The sequence below is a fragment of the Manis javanica genome, chromosome 5 (genome assembly GCF_040802235.1).
Source record: "Manis javanica isolate MJ-LG chromosome 5, MJ_LKY, whole genome shotgun sequence".
Taxonomy (NCBI): domain Eukaryota; kingdom Metazoa; phylum Chordata; class Mammalia; order Pholidota; family Manidae; genus Manis; species Manis javanica.
Genome location: NC_133160.1, coordinates 14,985,721 through 15,003,446, shown reverse-complemented (window position 1 = coordinate 15,003,446; position 17,726 = coordinate 14,985,721). Strand labels below are relative to the sequence as shown.

The 17,726-nt window shown below is 50.0% G+C and overlaps 1 protein-coding gene across 11 annotated transcripts in view; it reads left to right on the top strand.

Annotated features, from left to right (window-relative positions):
- Positions 1-17,726, top strand: part of L3MBTL1 (L3MBTL histone methyl-lysine binding protein 1) — a 42,959-nt gene that overhangs the window by 12,167 nt on the left and 13,066 nt on the right. For 9 of the 11 annotated variants that reach the window (XR_012131327.1, XR_012131328.1, XR_005059864.2 and 6 more), the window contains exons 2-16: positions 5,741-5,893; positions 6,056-6,282; positions 6,696-6,837; positions 7,126-7,276; positions 7,411-7,546; positions 8,210-8,294; positions 11,574-11,662; positions 12,157-12,261; positions 13,116-13,251; positions 13,567-13,721; positions 14,794-14,945; positions 15,368-15,444; positions 16,047-16,132; positions 16,306-16,416; positions 16,880-16,994. Coding sequence is in view for 8 of the 11 variants with exons in the window: in XM_037012929.2 (XP_036868824.2) it covers positions 5,741-5,893; positions 6,056-6,282; positions 6,696-6,837; positions 7,126-7,276; positions 7,411-7,546; positions 8,210-8,294; positions 11,574-11,662; positions 12,157-12,261; positions 13,116-13,251; positions 13,567-13,721; positions 14,794-14,945; positions 15,368-15,444; positions 16,047-16,132; positions 16,306-16,416; positions 16,880-16,994 (1,920 nt within the window). In the remaining 3 variants the exon portion in view is untranslated. The remainder of the gene's footprint in view (positions 1-5,740; positions 5,894-6,055; positions 6,283-6,695; positions 6,838-7,125; positions 7,277-7,410; positions 7,547-8,209; positions 8,295-11,573; positions 11,663-12,156; positions 12,262-13,115; positions 13,252-13,566; positions 13,722-14,793; positions 14,946-15,367; positions 15,445-16,046; positions 16,133-16,305; positions 16,417-16,879; positions 16,995-17,726) is intronic. The other 2 variants (XM_037012931.2, XM_037012934.2) reach the window with 1 other exon arrangement.

Genomic DNA, 17,726 nt, shown 5'->3' with positions numbered 1-17,726 from the left:
CTGCCGAAGGCTGCTAGTGACTACCTTCACAATTGCTGGGACCTGCCATTTTATACCGTCCTCCTCCAGCCTCTGAGCAGCATGGGAGGGAACAGTGTTTCTAGTCCCGAAGGTAAGAATAGCTAAGCCATTTATGAATTTCGGTACCATTATTTCTTCTTATATTATTGACCAGTCTTTACTCCCAGCTACCTGATTCAGACAGTGACTCTGGGAGAGACAGACAAGTTAATGCATGGTTAGATTGTGGTGGAGTGGAGCACAATAGAGCGAGTGATTAACTTTGTTTTGCCGGTTGATTCTGGGGAGGCTTCAGAAATGTCACTCAAGCTGGATCTTGAAGGATGATTAGGAAAATCCAGGCATATGAGATATGGAAAGGTACCAAGCAGAAGGAACAGCATGTGCAGAGGCCACAGAAGTGGGTTCTGAGGGTGTGACCAGGCTGCTGGGGTAGGAGTGGATTGATTCCTTGCACCTGGCTCAGGCCTGGGAGCCATTTCAGATTGGTTGTGCCGCTGTGGGCACCTAGTAGAACAATACTCAGGAAAACACTATGTGAACTGCAAATATCCTGCAGGTAAGGGTGTGTGTAGAGAAAGGGTGAATGCAAGTTACTGAGAAAGCAGTTCCAGGCCTCAGAAAAGCTAATGGTCAAGCTGGGGAGAAGGAACACAGGAACAGATGCCAGGAGCCCACAACCACATGCGACTGGTGCCCACACCACAGGTGTACTGGATCCTCTCATACTCAAGGACTTGTCTCCTGGAATGATTCTTTTCCTCCCACATTGTCAGTTTCTTCCTCTCTACAGGTTTTTTTTCATCAGGTGCAAACATGCCATAAGACCTATTTAAAAAATAAAAACAACACCCCTTTCTTGAGATCACTTCATTCTCCAAATACCTTCCCTGTTTCCATGCTCTCCTTTACATCACAACCCCTTGAAAGAGTTGTTAGTTCCATTGTTTTCATTTCCTTTTCTCCTATTCTCCTAGGCAGACCAATCTTTATTGTCAGTTTGCCCCACTAGGATGTAGACTGTAGGTGGGTTTTGTCTGTTTTGTTCACTGACAAATTTGCATTGCCTAGAACAGTGCCAGGCACATCATAGGTGCTCGATAAATATTGAACTAATCAGTGATTTCCTCTAGAACCCACTCCTATCAGTTTTTCGTCCCAAGCTCCTCTGATCAGAAATGGCTCCTGTCAAGGTCTCTGATGACCTCTTTTTCTTCTTATTATTATCCTTTACACCTTTTCTCCAGCTTTATTGAGACAGAAGTGACATAGACCATTGTGTAAATTTAGGGTATATAACATGTTGATCTGATACATTTATGCATTACAAGATGATTACCTCCATGGCTAATCTATCCCTCCATGAAATTGATGTTCTTGGCAGTGTACATGACATGGTACTACAGTCCTGTGTGTCCTAATGAATTTCTACACCCAGGTAACAGCCACCTGAGTTAGGATGTGAGCCCTATGCAATATTCCAATGACTGGCTTACTGCCTCTCCTCTCAGACCACTGGTCTGCTTTCTGCCATTATAGATTAGCTCTTCCTGCTCTGGGAAGTCATATAAACTGGACTAATATAGTATATAGTATAGTCTTTTGTGTCTTTTTTTCTCCTTTGACTCAGCATGTTGTGGAAATGCATCCATGTGTACATCTTGTGTTTTCTTCCTGTGTGTAGCTGAAAAGTGTCCCTTCTGTGGGAATCATTACAAATCATTGCTGGAGGTGGCCTTGTGTCTAGCTTTTTGCTAAATTATTTGTGGAGATGAATAGCCACAAGAATCGGAATTGAAGCTTGTGGGAAACACTTGGGGTTCCAGGATGGAATGGTGGCAGTATATGTTAGGATCTTGGCAGCAGCCAAAATGGACTAATTTGTGGCCAACAGAATGGTCTGTGGAAGCCTTAATGTTGGGGCAGATGTGCAGTTGGGATGAAGGTGTTGGATGATCTGTGTAGACCAGAGGTGCAGGGGAGGTGCTCGTAGGGGATCTGGGAGGTACGTCCATGTCACTCTTGAAAGAGCTGGTTGTGACTCCTGCCCCAGCTAATTGCTGTTGTTCAGCATCTCGATATTGCTGAATATGCTTATATTTGGCCTTCTTGAGTTTTGCTCTGTGGTTCTTGAACCAGACTGTGTGGGTAGGTACCTGGTCTTTGGGGTCTAGTTGAGTAGGGTCTGCTTCAGGAATTATACTATGGCATCTGGGTTGAGCCTGTTCAGGGAGGTGGCTTGGCAAGATGGCACATTGCTTACCAACCAGCAGGGTGGTGGGGTGTATGCCCATTCTGGAGGCCGTTTCTTTCTGAAGGCTGGAGGTGGGGTACGGGTTCTTCCTGAACTGAACCCTGAGATCTGCCAGTTGTTTCTCAGTGAACATGGTTCATTTCCTGTGTGGATGCTTCTGCTTTCCTGAGCATGCCATCCTCCAAGGTGTGCTGCCTTCATGATGCTCACCGGATAGTAGCGCCTCTGTGTACCTCCATCCACCACAGCACCTGAGCTGGTCTTTAGGGAGGTTCCCTGGGTCTGACGTCCTGTGATCTAGCAGTGTTTCTGTGCTCTGGTGTAGTGACCCTCTGATGATGACCTCTTTATTGCTAAAATGATCAACTCTCAGCCATCATCTGACGTGATCTATCAGTGGCATTTAACACCAATGAGCAGTCCCACTTTCCTGAAAATTCACATGTCCTCATGAAGCCCAGGCTCTTCCGGATTCCCTCTCACCTCACTGAAGGCTCTTCCACTAGATCTTCTTCCTCTTCCCAACCTATAAAGTGAGCTCCAAAGCTCCCACCTTTTTCTTCACACACAGTTCTATGATTTTCAATGCCACCTATACATGACGGTTTTCAAATTTATATGTCCAGCCCTAACCCTATCCCTTATTTCTAGAATATAAGCTTCATGAGATCACTGTCTTGAGTCTGTGTTCCCAGAGCACAGAACAGTGCTGACACCTGGTTGGCCCTCCTGTATTTGCTGAAAAAGGTCAACAAACCTAGACAGAACGGCAATCCTCTCTGCCCCTTCTCCTTGATAGACATGAAACGTGATAGATTTTGAAACAGAATGGAATTCTTTCAAGAGTAACCACATTCACACTTAATGACTGCCAATATTTTGAATAAAAAGATTGACTCTGTTTAGAAGAACTTAAAATGGTACATCAGCTGTGCAAAGCAAAATACTTAGAATTGAAATTCAGGAAATTCTATTTTACAATTAAAAAACAGGGAAAACAAACCTTGGTTTGAATGTTGCCTTAATTAATCAAGCTATATGTCTAGCCTCATCTACCTGATTAAACAGTCTATGATATAGAGGACAGACTCTGTATTTAGGGAGGAAAAGCTAGAAAATGAGTGAATGCACAAGAACAGCAGGAGGGAAGGTGGGTGGGAGAGACAGCAACCATTGCATGCTGATTTTTGCGAGCAAACAGCTTACAGGTTACTGGCCACCAGCTACCACGCTCCCTGGAGTTGCTGTTAAAAGGGAGTGGAATGGTATTTATTGAAGGCCTTCTTGTATCAAGATTTTACATTTTTTTCCATTTAATCTTCACCAAAGTCCTTTGAGGTAGATACCATTACCACGTTTACTTTATACACGAGGCAGCTGAGGTCAAAGAGAGTAAGCTGCTTACTCAGAGTCACAGGTATTAAACGGTGGACCTGAGATTCAAACTGAGAATCTTAAGCCTGGGCCCATATTTTTCTTTGGCCTGTATACCAGAAGCCGTTGTCAAGGACTGCTGACACCTTAAAGCAACCAAGTACTAAGCACTCATACAGTGCTTTCTATTAACAAGTTGAAATTACTGAAATCTGACACAAATACTTACTGAGTGTGTGCCAGGCACTAGCAGTAAAAAAGATAAAGTCTTTTTTGCCTTTATGGAACTTATATTTATGTGGGGATTACTATTCAAACACTAATAAGTAAATGAGTATCATTATCTACGATAATAAAGGATGTGAAGGAAATAGACACAGTAATGAGATAAGCAGGAGGGGATGGAGTAAGGGGTGTGCTGCTTTAGACTGAGTGGCCAGGAAAGACCCCTTCTGAGGAAGTGAGCACTGAGCTGACCCTGGAGGACGGGAAGGAAGCAGCCAAGCAGAGCACATGAGCAAGAGCACTCCAGGCACAGGGAACAGCAAGCATCCAAGAGTCTGCAGTAGGAACATTTGTCAAGCAATTGAAGGAAACTAGAGTTTGTGGAGGGTGAAGAACAAGGGGAAGATTTGAAGTGGAGGAGATGAAATCAGAGAGGAAGACAGGCATCCAGATTCTAGAGAGTAAAGCACTTTGAATTTATTCTAAGGGCCCTGGAGAGCCACTGAAGAATTTTAGATAGGGAAAATGTGTGCTTTGATTTACATTTTTAAAGCTTTCTCTCACTGGAGCATAGGTTGTATAGGGCAGAAGAAGAAGAAAGGAGACGGGTTAGGAGGCAATTTGTCAAGTCCAAGGAGAGCTGATGGTGGTTGGGACTAGCATGGTGGCAATGGAGATGGAGAGAACTGGTCAGACTTTGACATGTGTTCTGGAGGTTAAGCCAACAGGCCAATTGTAATTATATGTAAAGTTGGGCTGCCCAATACAATCAGTATAGCTATTTAAATTATTTTTAATTAAGGTATTATTGACATACAATTTTATGAAGGTTTCTCATGAGCAACATTGTGATTTCAACATTCACCCATATTATCAAGTCCCCCCCAACTCCATCACAGTCACTGTCCCTCAGCGTAGTAAGATGCTATAGAGTCACTATTTGTCTTCTCCATGTATAGCTATTTAAATTTAATTTAAAGTAAGATAAAAATTCAGTTCCTCACTCACTAGTCATATTTAAAGTGCTCAGTAGCCACATATGGCTGGTGGACTGTGTTGGACAGAGTAGGTATAGGACATTTCCATCATCACAGAAAATTCTGAACAGTGGTGTTGAGTACTAGAACATCAGCTGACACATTTTAGGAGCTAAGTAAATGATAGATATTAAGTATATTTGTTAGGTCACTAGGTCTTTTTTTCCCCCCAATCATATATTTACCTGTTTAACTACCTCTTATCAAATGCTCCTACTGCCCTTGCTTTATTAAAGCTAAGTCATGCACTGCCTGGGTTCTCATAAACCACCTCTCTGCTCTTCAGGTACATGCATTTGCTCAACAGATGTTTGAGGGCCCACTCTGTGCTTGCAGTTGGAGGGAGTGGTGGGCAGGGGCATAGAAGAAAGTGATCAGGAAAGATCCCCTTGGGAAAGTGGACCTGTACCAGAGAAGGAGAACCTGATTATTTGAGGGCTCTGAGTCCCCAGACGGAGAAGGGAGTGATTCTAGCGAGGATGGAGGTGGGATGGAGAACAAGGGGAGTTTGGACATGGCCTGGGCAATGTCATGAGGACAGATGGCCAGACAGAACTTCGCCTGAGACATCTCCCCAGAATCGGTTGTCACAGTCCACAAAGAATCCTCACACATACCCGTCTTACAGACAACTGGGGGAGATGCGGGGCTTAGCCAGAGCTCTCACCTGTGTGACCAGAGCCAGGAGCCAGACTTGAGGTTGGTCCCCCTAAGACACCCAGCTCTCATCAGGGTAGAGGTATTTCACTGCAGCTTCCCATCCTGAGAGTGGCCAGCTGCTCCTCAAAATAGCCTCTCCCTCCCTGATGGCCCTGGGGGCGATGTTCAGCTTGTAGGCCTACCAGGATGGACGGGCATGCTGAAATGGAGATGCTGAGGACACTGAAGGGCCCCCCCACAGGAGAGGTCAGCGTGCACCTGGTGGCCAGAGACAGCCCAGGTTCCAGCGCTCACCTGCCGGCTACGGCCTACATCATCCCAGGTGGGCAAAGCCAGAGGTCTGGGGAGGAGCATTCGCATACCTGCCCAAGCAGGAATGGATCCTGGGGAGGAGATTCTTTCCACCTGCCTACACGCGTGCCATGGCAGGATCAGGACAGGGCCTCCGGGCTCACCTGTGTCATATCTGTGTATGTGTTCGCAGCCAGCTCGGCCACCCTCGGCCTACCCAGCAGTGCCCTGGATGTGTCCTGTTTTCCGCGGGAGCCAATCCACGGGGGCGCCCCGGAGAGAGTGGCCGGCAGCGTACCAGTCACCGCCACTGTCCTGCCGCAGTTAAGCACCGGGCCGGCGGCCAGCTCTAGCGCCAGCACAGTGCGGCTCCTGGAGTGGACTGAGGCTGCGGCCCCACCTCCTGGGAGCGGCCTGCGGGTCAGTGTCTGTGAGGATTGGCCGGGCCCAGCGAGCCCATCTGCGGGGCGGGGCCGGTGGGCCGGAGGCGGAAGGTGGGGGAAGGCCGGCCGACAGGAAGGATGCTAGGGGTGGGGCCTTGAGCTGGGGACTTCAGCGGCGTGGCTGGGACTGAAGCACCCGAAGCCCTAGGGATCTAGAGGCGTGGCTTGGCGAGAGGGGCTCTGAGGACGAGCCACAAGAGGCCCTAGGGGCGTGGTTTATGGGGAACGGGTTATGGGGGCGTGGCTTGGAGTGAGGCACCTGCGGGCAGAGTCCTGTGGGCTGCTGGGGGCGCGGCTTGGAGTGAGCGGCGGGGTCTGGGGCCGTGCCTACTTGGGGGGGATCGGGGGCGGGTACTGGAGTTGCTGTCCTCCCACCCTCTGGCGTTCCAGTTCCGGATAAGCGAGTACGCGCCACTGACCATGGTGGGAGCGGAGCAGCCTCCGAGTCCCGAGCTGCGACCGGAAGGCGTGGCCGAATATGGAGACGGCGAGGCCCCGGCGGGAGGTGGAGATGTGGGCCCCCAACAGCCCGGTAGGACCCATCCCCACACCCAGGCCTCTAGCTGGGCCCCTACGCAGGTTGGGCGAGGCCTGAGCATCCTGAGGAGCCTCGGAGGGGGCGTGGCCACAGGGGGCGTGGCCTGGATTCCGGCAGGTGCGCCGGGGGTTGGTCCTGAGGTGGAGAAGGCTGTGGGGGGACTGTCCTGTGGAAACTGAGCAGGTGGGACCAAGGTAGAGGTCAGGCCTCAGGGGGCGTGGGCTCTGAGGTGGCCGGAGCCTGTGTGGCTGCGGCAGGCCTGGGCCCCTTTTGCCCCCACAGCGGACCTCCCCCAGGACCCTCTAGAAGATCCCCCTCAGAACCCCGCAGAGAACGATGGTACCTGTCAGTGCCAGGAGTGTGGTCCTCAGCAAGGTGCTGGTCCAGAACCTGGTTTCTCCAATGATGGCTGCCCCCAGCTGTTCCAGGAGCGGTAAGGGGCAGGGGATTGCAACCCTACTTGCCCTGCCTTCCGGGCCCCAAAGCCCCAGTCCTATTCAGGGCTTAGGAGAGGGGCTGGGTGGTGCAGGGTGGGTGGTGTTTTTCCTCAGGCTGCCCCTCCCTCAGGTCAGTCATAGTGGAGAACTCCTCAGGCCAGAGCTCCTCTTGCATCAGCTCTTCGGAGCTTCTCAAACCCATGAAGAAGAGGAAGCGCCGGGAGTACCAGAGCCCATCAGAGGAGGAGTCAGAGCCAGAGGCCATGGTAGGAAGAGGGCAGTGGGGAGGAAGGAGGGAACCGAGAGGCCATACCTCAATTCCAACTATCGCCTCCATTAATCCAGGTTATGAGGCCAGGCCAGAGAAGACTCACTCATCATATTTTGGGGTCCCATCCTGAATCAGGTCCTGTACTTGGTTGGAGGGAAATGAATAAATCACTCTCCTGCTTTTCTGAAGAGCCCATCTCAGTCTAGTGTCGGGGCTGAGTCACATGCACATGCACACTCACCCAAGTAGGTGTGCAGGCAGATGGGAAGCTCCGTTGGTGGAGCCCAGGCACTGGGCCAGAGGCCAGGCAGCACAGGGCTCTAGTTGCAGAGAAGCCGGAAGAGACAGCGTGAAATCTCTGGAGGGCACGTACAATCAGCCTAGGACATGTATTTGTGTCCTCAGTTTCCCCACCTGGGAATGAGGCAAACTGTAGTCAGGCTGTGTAACTAGGCATGTGTGCTCATGTGTGTCTGTGCCCAAGTGGTAGGGGATTGTCTGCTGGAGCTGTGTTCCTGCTGGTGGCCTAGAAGAAGTTCCACCTGGTTGGGACAGAACACCACGTGGCCAGAGAGCCAGCCAGGGTTCAGCAATAGAGGCTGGGGCTTCACCCCAACCCATGAGGACAGGAAGCTGGGATCAAGCTTGCCTCCCACAGGAGAAGCAAGAAGAAGGAAGGGATCCAGAGGGACAACCTGCTGGTAGCACCCCAGAAAGTGAGGAGTGGAGCAGCAGCCTGCCTGGTAGGGTGACCTGTGCATATGTATATATTGGTGTGATGTGTGTAACACATTTGGAGGTGTGAGGCTGGGAGCATGGGTTATAGTTGTGATGGTGAGTTTGTGTGTGTGAGAGAGAGAATGAGAGAACCAGTATTTCTGGTTTATGTATTAGTATATGTGTGTTCTTGGTGGTTGTATCATGTGTTTGTTTATCTTCTGTTATCCAGTTGTGAGTAGGCTTCTCTGCTGGGCCCAGTATCCAAAGACTTGGGCAGCCTTTAATGGCACCACAATGGCATTGCTTCCCTTTGGTAGTGTGAGCACTAGTCTGACTTAGCTATTTGGGCCCCATCCTGACCCTTTCGTTCTAATTTAAAAAAATAGAAAAAAGGTCATTCGTGGTCATCTCTGGCCCTCAGGCCTTCTCCATTACTATCTCCACATTCCCATGTGACAATAGTCAACTGGAGCTAAGTAGCATTTATCACACTTGTAACCACCTAGATACTATGTAGCAATTCGCTTAATGTCTGTCTTCCTCCCTCAAAATTGAATCTGTTTTATTAATTGTTTATCCCTGATGCTTAGCCCAGAGACTGGTATGGAGTAGACTTTCGTAAAATGTTCGTTCAGTAGGTGAGTGGATGAGTCGTAGGATGGTGGTTTCTCCTGGACCATGGCTCAGCTGCACGAGTCAGTCTTTCATGTCCCAGAGAGAGCCAGAGAGTGAGGTCGGTTCTTAGGACTTCATTCTGCTTTGGTGGATCCAGTGCCAGCCCGGAGCCTGATCTGTGTCTGGGGCTCAGAACTCTGTGGTGCCTATTCCAGTTCTGCACATCGCAGCTGAACCAGATGGTCACTGCTGTCTCGCACCCAAGGCTGTCATATCAAAAGCCACAGGCTTAGCTTTCTTGGGTTTATGGTTTCCTAAGTCTTAAAGGAAGCAGCCAGTGCCTACCTACTGTTGGCTTAACTGTTCTGTCTTAACTTAAGAAAATAGATGCAAGAATCAGCATTCTTTTAGTTGGGTCCTGTTGACTAGTACAAAGTTATCTTCTGATTCAAAGTTATCTTCTGTGAACATTAGTGTGGTAGTAGTCTCTGGATATTTTCCCCCTTCTGCCTCTTTTTACTTTTTTCAAGGGAAGAAACTCTTATCAGTAGACAGAAGTTTGCATTTATGGCTAAAATCTTTTCCACTCTTTTTTGGGTCTTTTGGTAAAGGAATCTTAAGGGTTGGTGAGGAGGTGGCAGGGTTGCTTGAGTGTCCTGTGTGTGTGGAAAATCTATGTTGTATCTATACTCTGTTTGTTAGTTTGATGGCCAGCTATTGGATTCATGTTCTACAGACCTGCTGTATCTAGACCTGCCGGAATGTTCTAGTAGTTTAACAGTTAGAACTATGTAACTCATGCACGCACATACTCAGGCCTTCTTATATATCTCCTAACTCTCTTCAACAGCTGCTTTGTGTGAAGGATCTTTTTTTACTGTAGTGTTCTTTTTTTTTACTAAGGTATCATTGATGTACAATCTTATGAAGGTTTCCCATGAGCAACATTGTGGTTACTACATTCACCCATATTATCAAGTTCCCCCCACATACCTTAATTTATTAAAGTCACTGTCCATCAGTGTAGTAAGATGCTGTAGAGTCACTACTTGTCTTCCCTGTGCTATACTGTGAAGGATCATTTTCTAACACAACGTTGCAAAAGTCTTTACAATAAAGATTAATTAAACAATGGGGAAATTTTTTAAATAAGAAAAGCAAGAGAAAAAGAAATCAAAATGCAAAAATACCAAAACCAGAAATAAATAGAAAAACAAAAGTCTTTACAATTTATTTAGTCATTAATAGCTGTTTTGATCATTGTATAGCTCTGATAGTCTCATGTCATCTCTCATTCTGCCCACATCGAGATCAAGCATCTGTGGTGGCACTCTTCACAATCAACTTGTTACACCCTTTCGCATTCAGAGCCATCCTACAGGCATCCTCATAGTTACTTTAGACATACATTTTGTCCATCTTTAATTGGGTTGTTTTTCTTCTTACTATTAATTCCTTATATATATTCTGGGTACAAGCCCTTTGTCAGATGTATATATTACAAATATTTTCTCCTAGTCTGTGGTTTGCTTTTTCTTTTCTAAATGATGTCTTTCGAGGAGCAGAAAGTTTTCATTTCAATGATGTCCAATTTGTCCATGTTTTACTGTTAGTGCTTTATACATATTTTTATAACATACGGTTTTTTAAACAGCTTTATTGAGGTAAAGTAATTCACATACCACACAGTTCACCCCTTTGAAACATACAATTCAATGGTTTTTAGTCTGGTCACAGAGTTATGCATCCTTCACCACAGTCAATCTTAAAATATTTTTATCACTCCAGGAAGAAACCCTGTATCCATTACCCATCATCCTCCCAAACCACCAGTCACCTTCCAGCCCAGCCAACCACCAATTGACTTCCTATACGTACAGATTTGCCTGTTCTGGACATTTCACATAAATATGATAATGTAATACGTGGTCCTTTGTGACCAGCTTCTTTCACTTAACACAGGGCTTTAAAGGTTTATCCATATTGTCACATGCATCAGTACTTCCTTCCTTTTTTATTGCTGAATAATATTCCATTGTATGGATATATCACACTGTTTATTTATCAGTTGGTGGTTATATGGGTTGCTTCCACTTGGGAGTTATTATGAATAATGCTGATATGGACATCTGTGTACAAGTTTTTGTGTGGACATAAGTTTTCATTTTCTTGGTTATATACCTAGGAGTAGACTTGCTGGGTCATAGAGTAATTCTGTCTTTAGCCTTTTAAGGAACTGCTGGACTGTTTTCCAGAGTGGTCATACCATTTTATATTCCTACCAGCAGTATATGGGAGTCCCACTTTATCCACACCCTCACCAATGCTTGTGGTTAGCCACCCTAAGTCTGCTCATTTGAGACTTGTCACTCAGCTTTCTCAGCTTTCTCTGTGGCTGTGACTGTAACGGCAGTTAGTCACTATATAATCCAAAGCACTTTGGCTGACAGTGGCCTGGGGGTAAGGTGAGGTGGACAGAATTTGGTGTAGCCTCACCTGAGACTGAGTCTCACCTGAGGTCTGAGCCCACTGCGTCTGACACCATCATGACTGGGTGTGCCCAGAGGGCAGCATGTGATCACAAAGGTTCGTTTTGGAGGTTAAGGTAGAGCTGGGTCTGGGGAAACTGAGGAAAGTAGTGCAATAGGAGCAGCCCAGGGGACAAACTGTCTGTGTCCTGTCTACAGCATCAGGAGAGAAAAAGAAAGGCTGGACATGGGAGTCCTACCTTGAGGAGCAGAAGGCCATCACTGCCCCTGTCAGCCTCTTTCAGGACGTGAGTGGGACAATTTCCACCTAGGTCAAGTTTGTATTCCCCATCCATGGACTTACCATCAAACTCAGGCCTTCAGATGTTTTCTGTGTCTGACATCCCTCAAAAGACAGGCAGAATGGAGGGGAAGAGACTAACTGGGTCCAGAATAGAAAAGGGCTGTGAAGAGGCTTCCAGGGTAGGAAGAAATGGAGAGATGGGACCCAGGCTCAACTATCACTGGGCCTGCAGACTTTTGAATTCTGGTACCCTCTACTCAATTCTGTCCACTGATCATTCCATGACTTGGATGAGAGGGAGCTCAAGTCCAGCCCTGACTCAGGGATCTAGGCACTAGTCTCTCCCACTGTGGATCCCTGTACAAGGATCCCCAAATAAGTTATCCCTTTGGTAGTACCAGGCAGGTGGGGCCTAAAGGCAGCTCCTTCACCCCAAGCCCACTAGGCAAGGATAAGGCTGGATGGAAGCTGGGTCCTCTCCAATCTGTGCATTGACAGTACCAAGCGGCCACTCATAACAAGAATGGCTTCAGACTGGGCATGAAGTTGGAAGGCATCGACCCTCAGCATCCATCCATGTACTTCATCCTCACTGTGGCAGAGGTGAGCTGAGGCCTGCACCACCCTTACAATGATGTCTTGTCTTGATGAATAGATTGATGGGCTTGTTGGGGCATGGAGGACCTGGCCTCAGATGAGGGAGACGCTGCCCTGCCCTCAGAAAGCACACAACCTAGTAGGGGATCAAGGTGGACTACAAAGAAAGCTCAAGCACAAACAAAACAGACAAGTGTGGGGGTGGTGATGTTACAGAATGGGTGTATTTCTCAGTGCTGAGCAGCCCCCCCCACCCCTGGGCCAAGGGTGCTGGCATGAGTCCAGCAAAGCTCTTGTCCTCCCAGAGCTCACAGTGGCATGGGAATCAGCCAGATAAACACGCGTGCCATACCACTAGGGTGCCAGCAGACACCAGCAGAGAGGCACTGCAGGGGCGGAAGAAGCTTCAGAGAGGAAAGGCCCCCTTTGCTGAGTCTCGAGAGATGAGTTGTGAATGAGCGGGTGTTGCCGTTAGAAGAGGCAGGGTGAGTGAAAGCACCGGAGCAAGGGACAGGGCAGTGCCATGAGCTCAGGGAGGTCAGAGCAGTGTGCGAGTGGGGAGCAGTGGGGAAGGGTGGCACAAAGTAAGACTATCAGGGGCCCTAAGAGTTCTGTCCGGGGCTCAAAAGAGCAAGAGGATGTTATGGCGTCTGCCTGTCTTGCACCCAGAACTCGGGGCTCATCAGTGCATGAACTGTCCTTTTGCAGGATGGGAGAGTGTGAGGCACAGTTCACAGTGGGGCCAGGAACCTGCTAGCATTAGAGACCCTGAGACCACCAGGCTGGGCCAGGAGAGGTGAGGGAAAGGAAGGGGCATCTCCTGGCATCAGAGTCCCTGTGGTTCTCCCTCACGCGGCCAGGTGTGTGGCTACCGCCTACGTCTGCACTTTGATGGGTATTCCGAGTGCCATGACTTCTGGATCAATGCCAACTCCCCTGACATTCACCCTGCTGGCTGGTTCGAGAAGACGGGGCACAAGCTACAGCCCCCTAAAGGTAAGGCCTGGCCGGATTGGTCTCCGTGAGGCCGAGAGCCCTTCTTCCCCGTGGCCCCCTTCCCTGACCGCATTCCACAGCCGGCCTCTCTCTGTCAGAACCACGACTCAGCCCCGGTGCTTCCACTTCGCCCTTGCCTTTTGATCGTCCACCCAGGCCGTGTCCTGCTTCAGCAGGGGGTTCCTGGGCAGCTTCTTGAGGGTTGTGGGGTCTTCAGGCCTGCCTGATTCTGCTGCTGCTTCAGTGTGGGGTGCCCTCACCACGGCCCAGCCTCTGTCTGCACAGCGCTCTGTCTGTTCCCCCTGAGGGGCCTAGGTTACAAGGAGGAGGAGTTCAGCTGGAGCCAGTACCTGCGCAGCACGAGAGCTCAGGCTGCCCCCAAGCACCTCTTTGTGAGCCAGAGCCACGTGAGTGCCCCTGAGCAAGAACGGACACCTGCCCCGGCGACAGAGTCACTGCAGCCGGCCAGGGTATCTGACTCACCAGAAGAGAGCTCACTTACGGGCTCTCAGCTTTGTTCTGGTCTCTCGTGCCAGATGGGAGGGGCACGCTGGGTAGGCCAAGGGCCAGGAGGGAAGCCGGTCGTAGGTCCTCCCTCTTCCCTGCTGCAGAAATCCTCTCCTCCAGGCATCCCCCAATGTCCTCTCTGAGCCCCTGGCACCATCGCCACCTGAGCACTGAGATGTCATTGTTCTTATCTCCTGCTTTGGGTTGCTCTACACCTCTTGGTGGAAGGCCCAAGCCTCTGTTCTGGGAGCTGGATTTTTCCTCCTTTTGACCAAAATTGAGCATCTCCTATCTAGTCCCAACATTCTTCCCCCACCCCCCATCTCTTACTCTGTTGAGGAGAGCTAGCAGCTTTATCCAGCAGTTAAAGTATCTCCTAATACAAAAGGTCTGAGAGATAATAGGGAACCCCCATTAAAAGTGTTACCATATTCAAAGTCCAGTCCCTGTGGGCCAGGGACTCCCCACTGCCATTCAGGGGCAGTGTTCCCCCACCATTAACTAGCACTGTGGTCCCGGGCAGTTATTTAATTTATAAAATGGGCATGATGATACGTGTCTCCATCGGGTCGCTGTAAAGATCAAAGGAGGTGATGGCTTTTGAAGCTTATGCCGACCACGTGGCAGGTGCCTCCCTGCCCTCCCTATCCCTGCCCCTTGTGTCAGTCCTTCTTCCCCACCACCCCACCCAAGCGCCTGAGCCCAGGCTAGGCCAGGCTTGCTGGGTAGAGGAGACTTGTGTTCAACCTGGCAGGCTGGATGGACACACAGCCTCCTGCCGTCCATCATTTACCTTCCACCACAGTGAGGTTCCTCTGAATGCATCTTGGAGGCCAGAAGTTCCTGAGTGGCTCTGGCCAGGGCTTGTGTTCTGCCCTAGAGGGACCCTCTTTCCAAGCCTATTTCTCCCACCCTCTCCGCTGCCCACCCCCCAGGCATGACTCTTAGGGGACTTACTCCTCCTTTGCCAGTGGGTTCTAAGTTAGCACTAGGTGGCCTGGGCATCTTTGTGGCAGCCCCTCTTCTTGCCTCCAGAGTCCCCCACCCCTGGGCTTCCAGGTGGGCATGAAGCTGGAGGCTGTTGATCGCATGAACCCATCCCTCATCTGTGTGGCCAGTGTGACCGACGTGGTGGACAGCCGCTTCCTTGTGCACTTTGACAACTGGGATGATACTTACGACTACTGGTAGTGGAAGGGCCCAGACTTGGCCTGGGGGATGAGGGGATGGCAGAGGCAGGAGACAATACTTGCAAACCTCAGGCACCATGTAGCCCCTACCCAGTTCTGACATTCATATTTGCTCTGGGGCATAATTGACTGTCCTGTGGATTTAATCTGATCATGAGAAATACAATGCAATGTGAAATGTTTTATCAAAAAATGCCAAGGTGATAATGAACATATCCCTGTAATTCATGGTTTTCCTTAGATGTCATGGTGGTGGTAGTTTTTAGCAAATGCTGCAGTTTTATGACTCTCTTGTCAGCCCCTGTGCAATTCACTGAGAAGTAGAATGCGGGTGTGCCCTGAAGCCTTGCTGTCACAAGATGGCAGGCTCAGGGCATCCCAAGTTTCATTTGGGACAGTGACGTGTTCTTGGGTTCCAGGTGTGACCCCAGCAGCCCCTACATTCACCCAGTGGGCTGGTGCCAAAAGCAAGGAAAGCCCCTCACCCCTCCACAAGGTAACCCTGCAACCTGAGCAAACACCCTTTCCTAGACCCGGCTCCACACCCACACACTCACCCCTGATCCCTTCCCTTACCAATACCTCATCAGCTGGGCCTTTAGGGTCGGGGTAAGGGAATAGATGTGTCCTGGACGTTCAATTTCTTTGCCCAGGAGTTGACAGCCCTGTGATTTTAGGAGAGGCCTGTCAACCCTTGCCTCTGTTAAGGTTTAAAGAAAGAAAGTTAGATGACTGCCCTTAGCAAGGAAGCAGGAGCTCAGAGCCAAGGAAGTGTGTCCTTGCCTTTTGGAGTACTCTGCTGGCCCACACATAGTAGAGGTTCGCATGGGGCTGGGACTGGGGCTGGGACAGAGCCAAGGAAGGGGATTGGAGCCAGGGTTCCCAGACAGCCCTGTGAACTGTGAGGCAACGATGTGCTTGCTTCTGACTAGCACCCCTCTGCCTCCAGAGCCCCCTGCAAGGAATTGGCTGTGCTAACGTGGGGGGAGATTACACTCCAAGGGACTCTGTCCCTTCCGTGCTCCTGGTCCTGCTTGGGACAGAGAGCTCCCTCCGTGTGCCAGTGTGCCTAGACTTTGCTTCCATGCTCTCCTCCAGACTATCCAGATCCTGACAGCTTCTGTTGGGAGAACTATCTGGAAGAAACTGGGACCTCTGCTGTGCCTGCCTGGGCCTTCAAGGTGGTATGTTGGAAGCTAAATTCAGGAAGGTGGGAGCACTGGGCCAGCCAGAATGGAGCCCTGGCCTCCCCACTTTGGCAGGCCACACTTTCCCAGGCACAGCACTTGGACTTCCTTCTTGGGGCCTCAGCTCTGCCGAGCTGGACCTTGGCTGAAGGCCACTGTCCCCCCTGCAGCGACCCCCACACAGCTTCCTGGTCAATATGAAGCTGGAGGCTGTGGACCGACGGAACCCAGCTCTGATTCGTGTTGCCAGTGTGGAGGATGTGGAGGACCATCGGATAAAGGTAGCCATGCCCCTTAGGCTGGGGTGTGGACAGGCCAATTGGGCAGGAGCTCTGTAGACTGGTGGAGGTCAAGGGCATGACATGAGCCAGACTAAGGCAGCACATTGTGGGAAGAGAGCTCTAAACTTGAGACCAAAGATCTTGGGTCTCCCCCTGGCCTCATCTGTGACTTCTCTCTGTAGGCTTGGGAAGTCTTCCCCTCTCTGAGCCCATAAAACTGGCCTAACAATCCTCATCCTATCCACAGGCTGATGGGAGATGCCAGGAACTTTCTGAGCAAAGCCCTTAGAAAATGTAGTGGTCAAGATGGATTATTGCGGGGTTGGCCCTTGGTTCTTCCCATCCAGGATCTTGCTCGTCACAGGCCCCAGGGATGGGGAGAGCCTCCAGGGGCTTAGAGGACCTCCCAGCTGAGCTGGGCTCCACAAGGAGTGCCTGACGTCCAAGGGCCTTTCCTCCACAGCTCCACTTTGATGGCTGGAGTCATGCCTATGACTTCTGGATCGACGCCGACCACCCAGACATCCACCCTGCGGGCTGGTGTTCCAAGACAGGGCATCCCCTGCAGCCTCCACTCCGTGTGTACCGCTAGGGCACTCCGACTCTTTCCTACTGGTGTCCAAACTGCACCCCCCAACCCCGCCCTGTGAGCTCTGACAACCCTGCTCCTATAGCTGGCCCAGGGGATTCTGACCACCATGCCGAGGTCTGACTCAGAGGGCTCTGGTGCCCACAGTGAGCCCTGGGCTTCCCCATGCTCCCTGCCACAGGGTCTCTGCTGCACTAAACAGCACTTCTTGCAACCCCAGTTGTTGGGTTTGGGGTATTGAGATGTGAGTGGCATATACTTAAGAGGTAGTTATGTACCTGGGGAGTTCTTGCAGCGTCTAGGAGAGCCATGCAGAGCATGCATTCTGTTTGTTAAAGAAATGCTGGCTCCTGGTCCCCACAAGCAGGGTTAGAGGCCAGGTCATTGGACCTCTCAGCCTCAAGTCTCACATGGTTATTCACCAACCATGGGCAGAGCCTAAAAAAAGTCACAACAATCCTGGGAATAAAACAGGGAAACAAACAGAAGACCATGAATCTGCCTGATGTGGCTTTTAAGGTATAGCTGTGCCCACACCAGCTCTGAGTTGATCTTTTCCCCAAAGTTCTCCTCGTCTCCATGGCAGGCATGGCCTACAAGTTTCAACAAAGTGTATGAGAGCCAAGCCCTCATTGCCTAAGAGGGCAGATACCCAGTAGCCAGCAGTGGTGCTGCAGCCTAGCTCTAGTTCCCAGTGCTGACCTTCCCCATGGAAACTTCC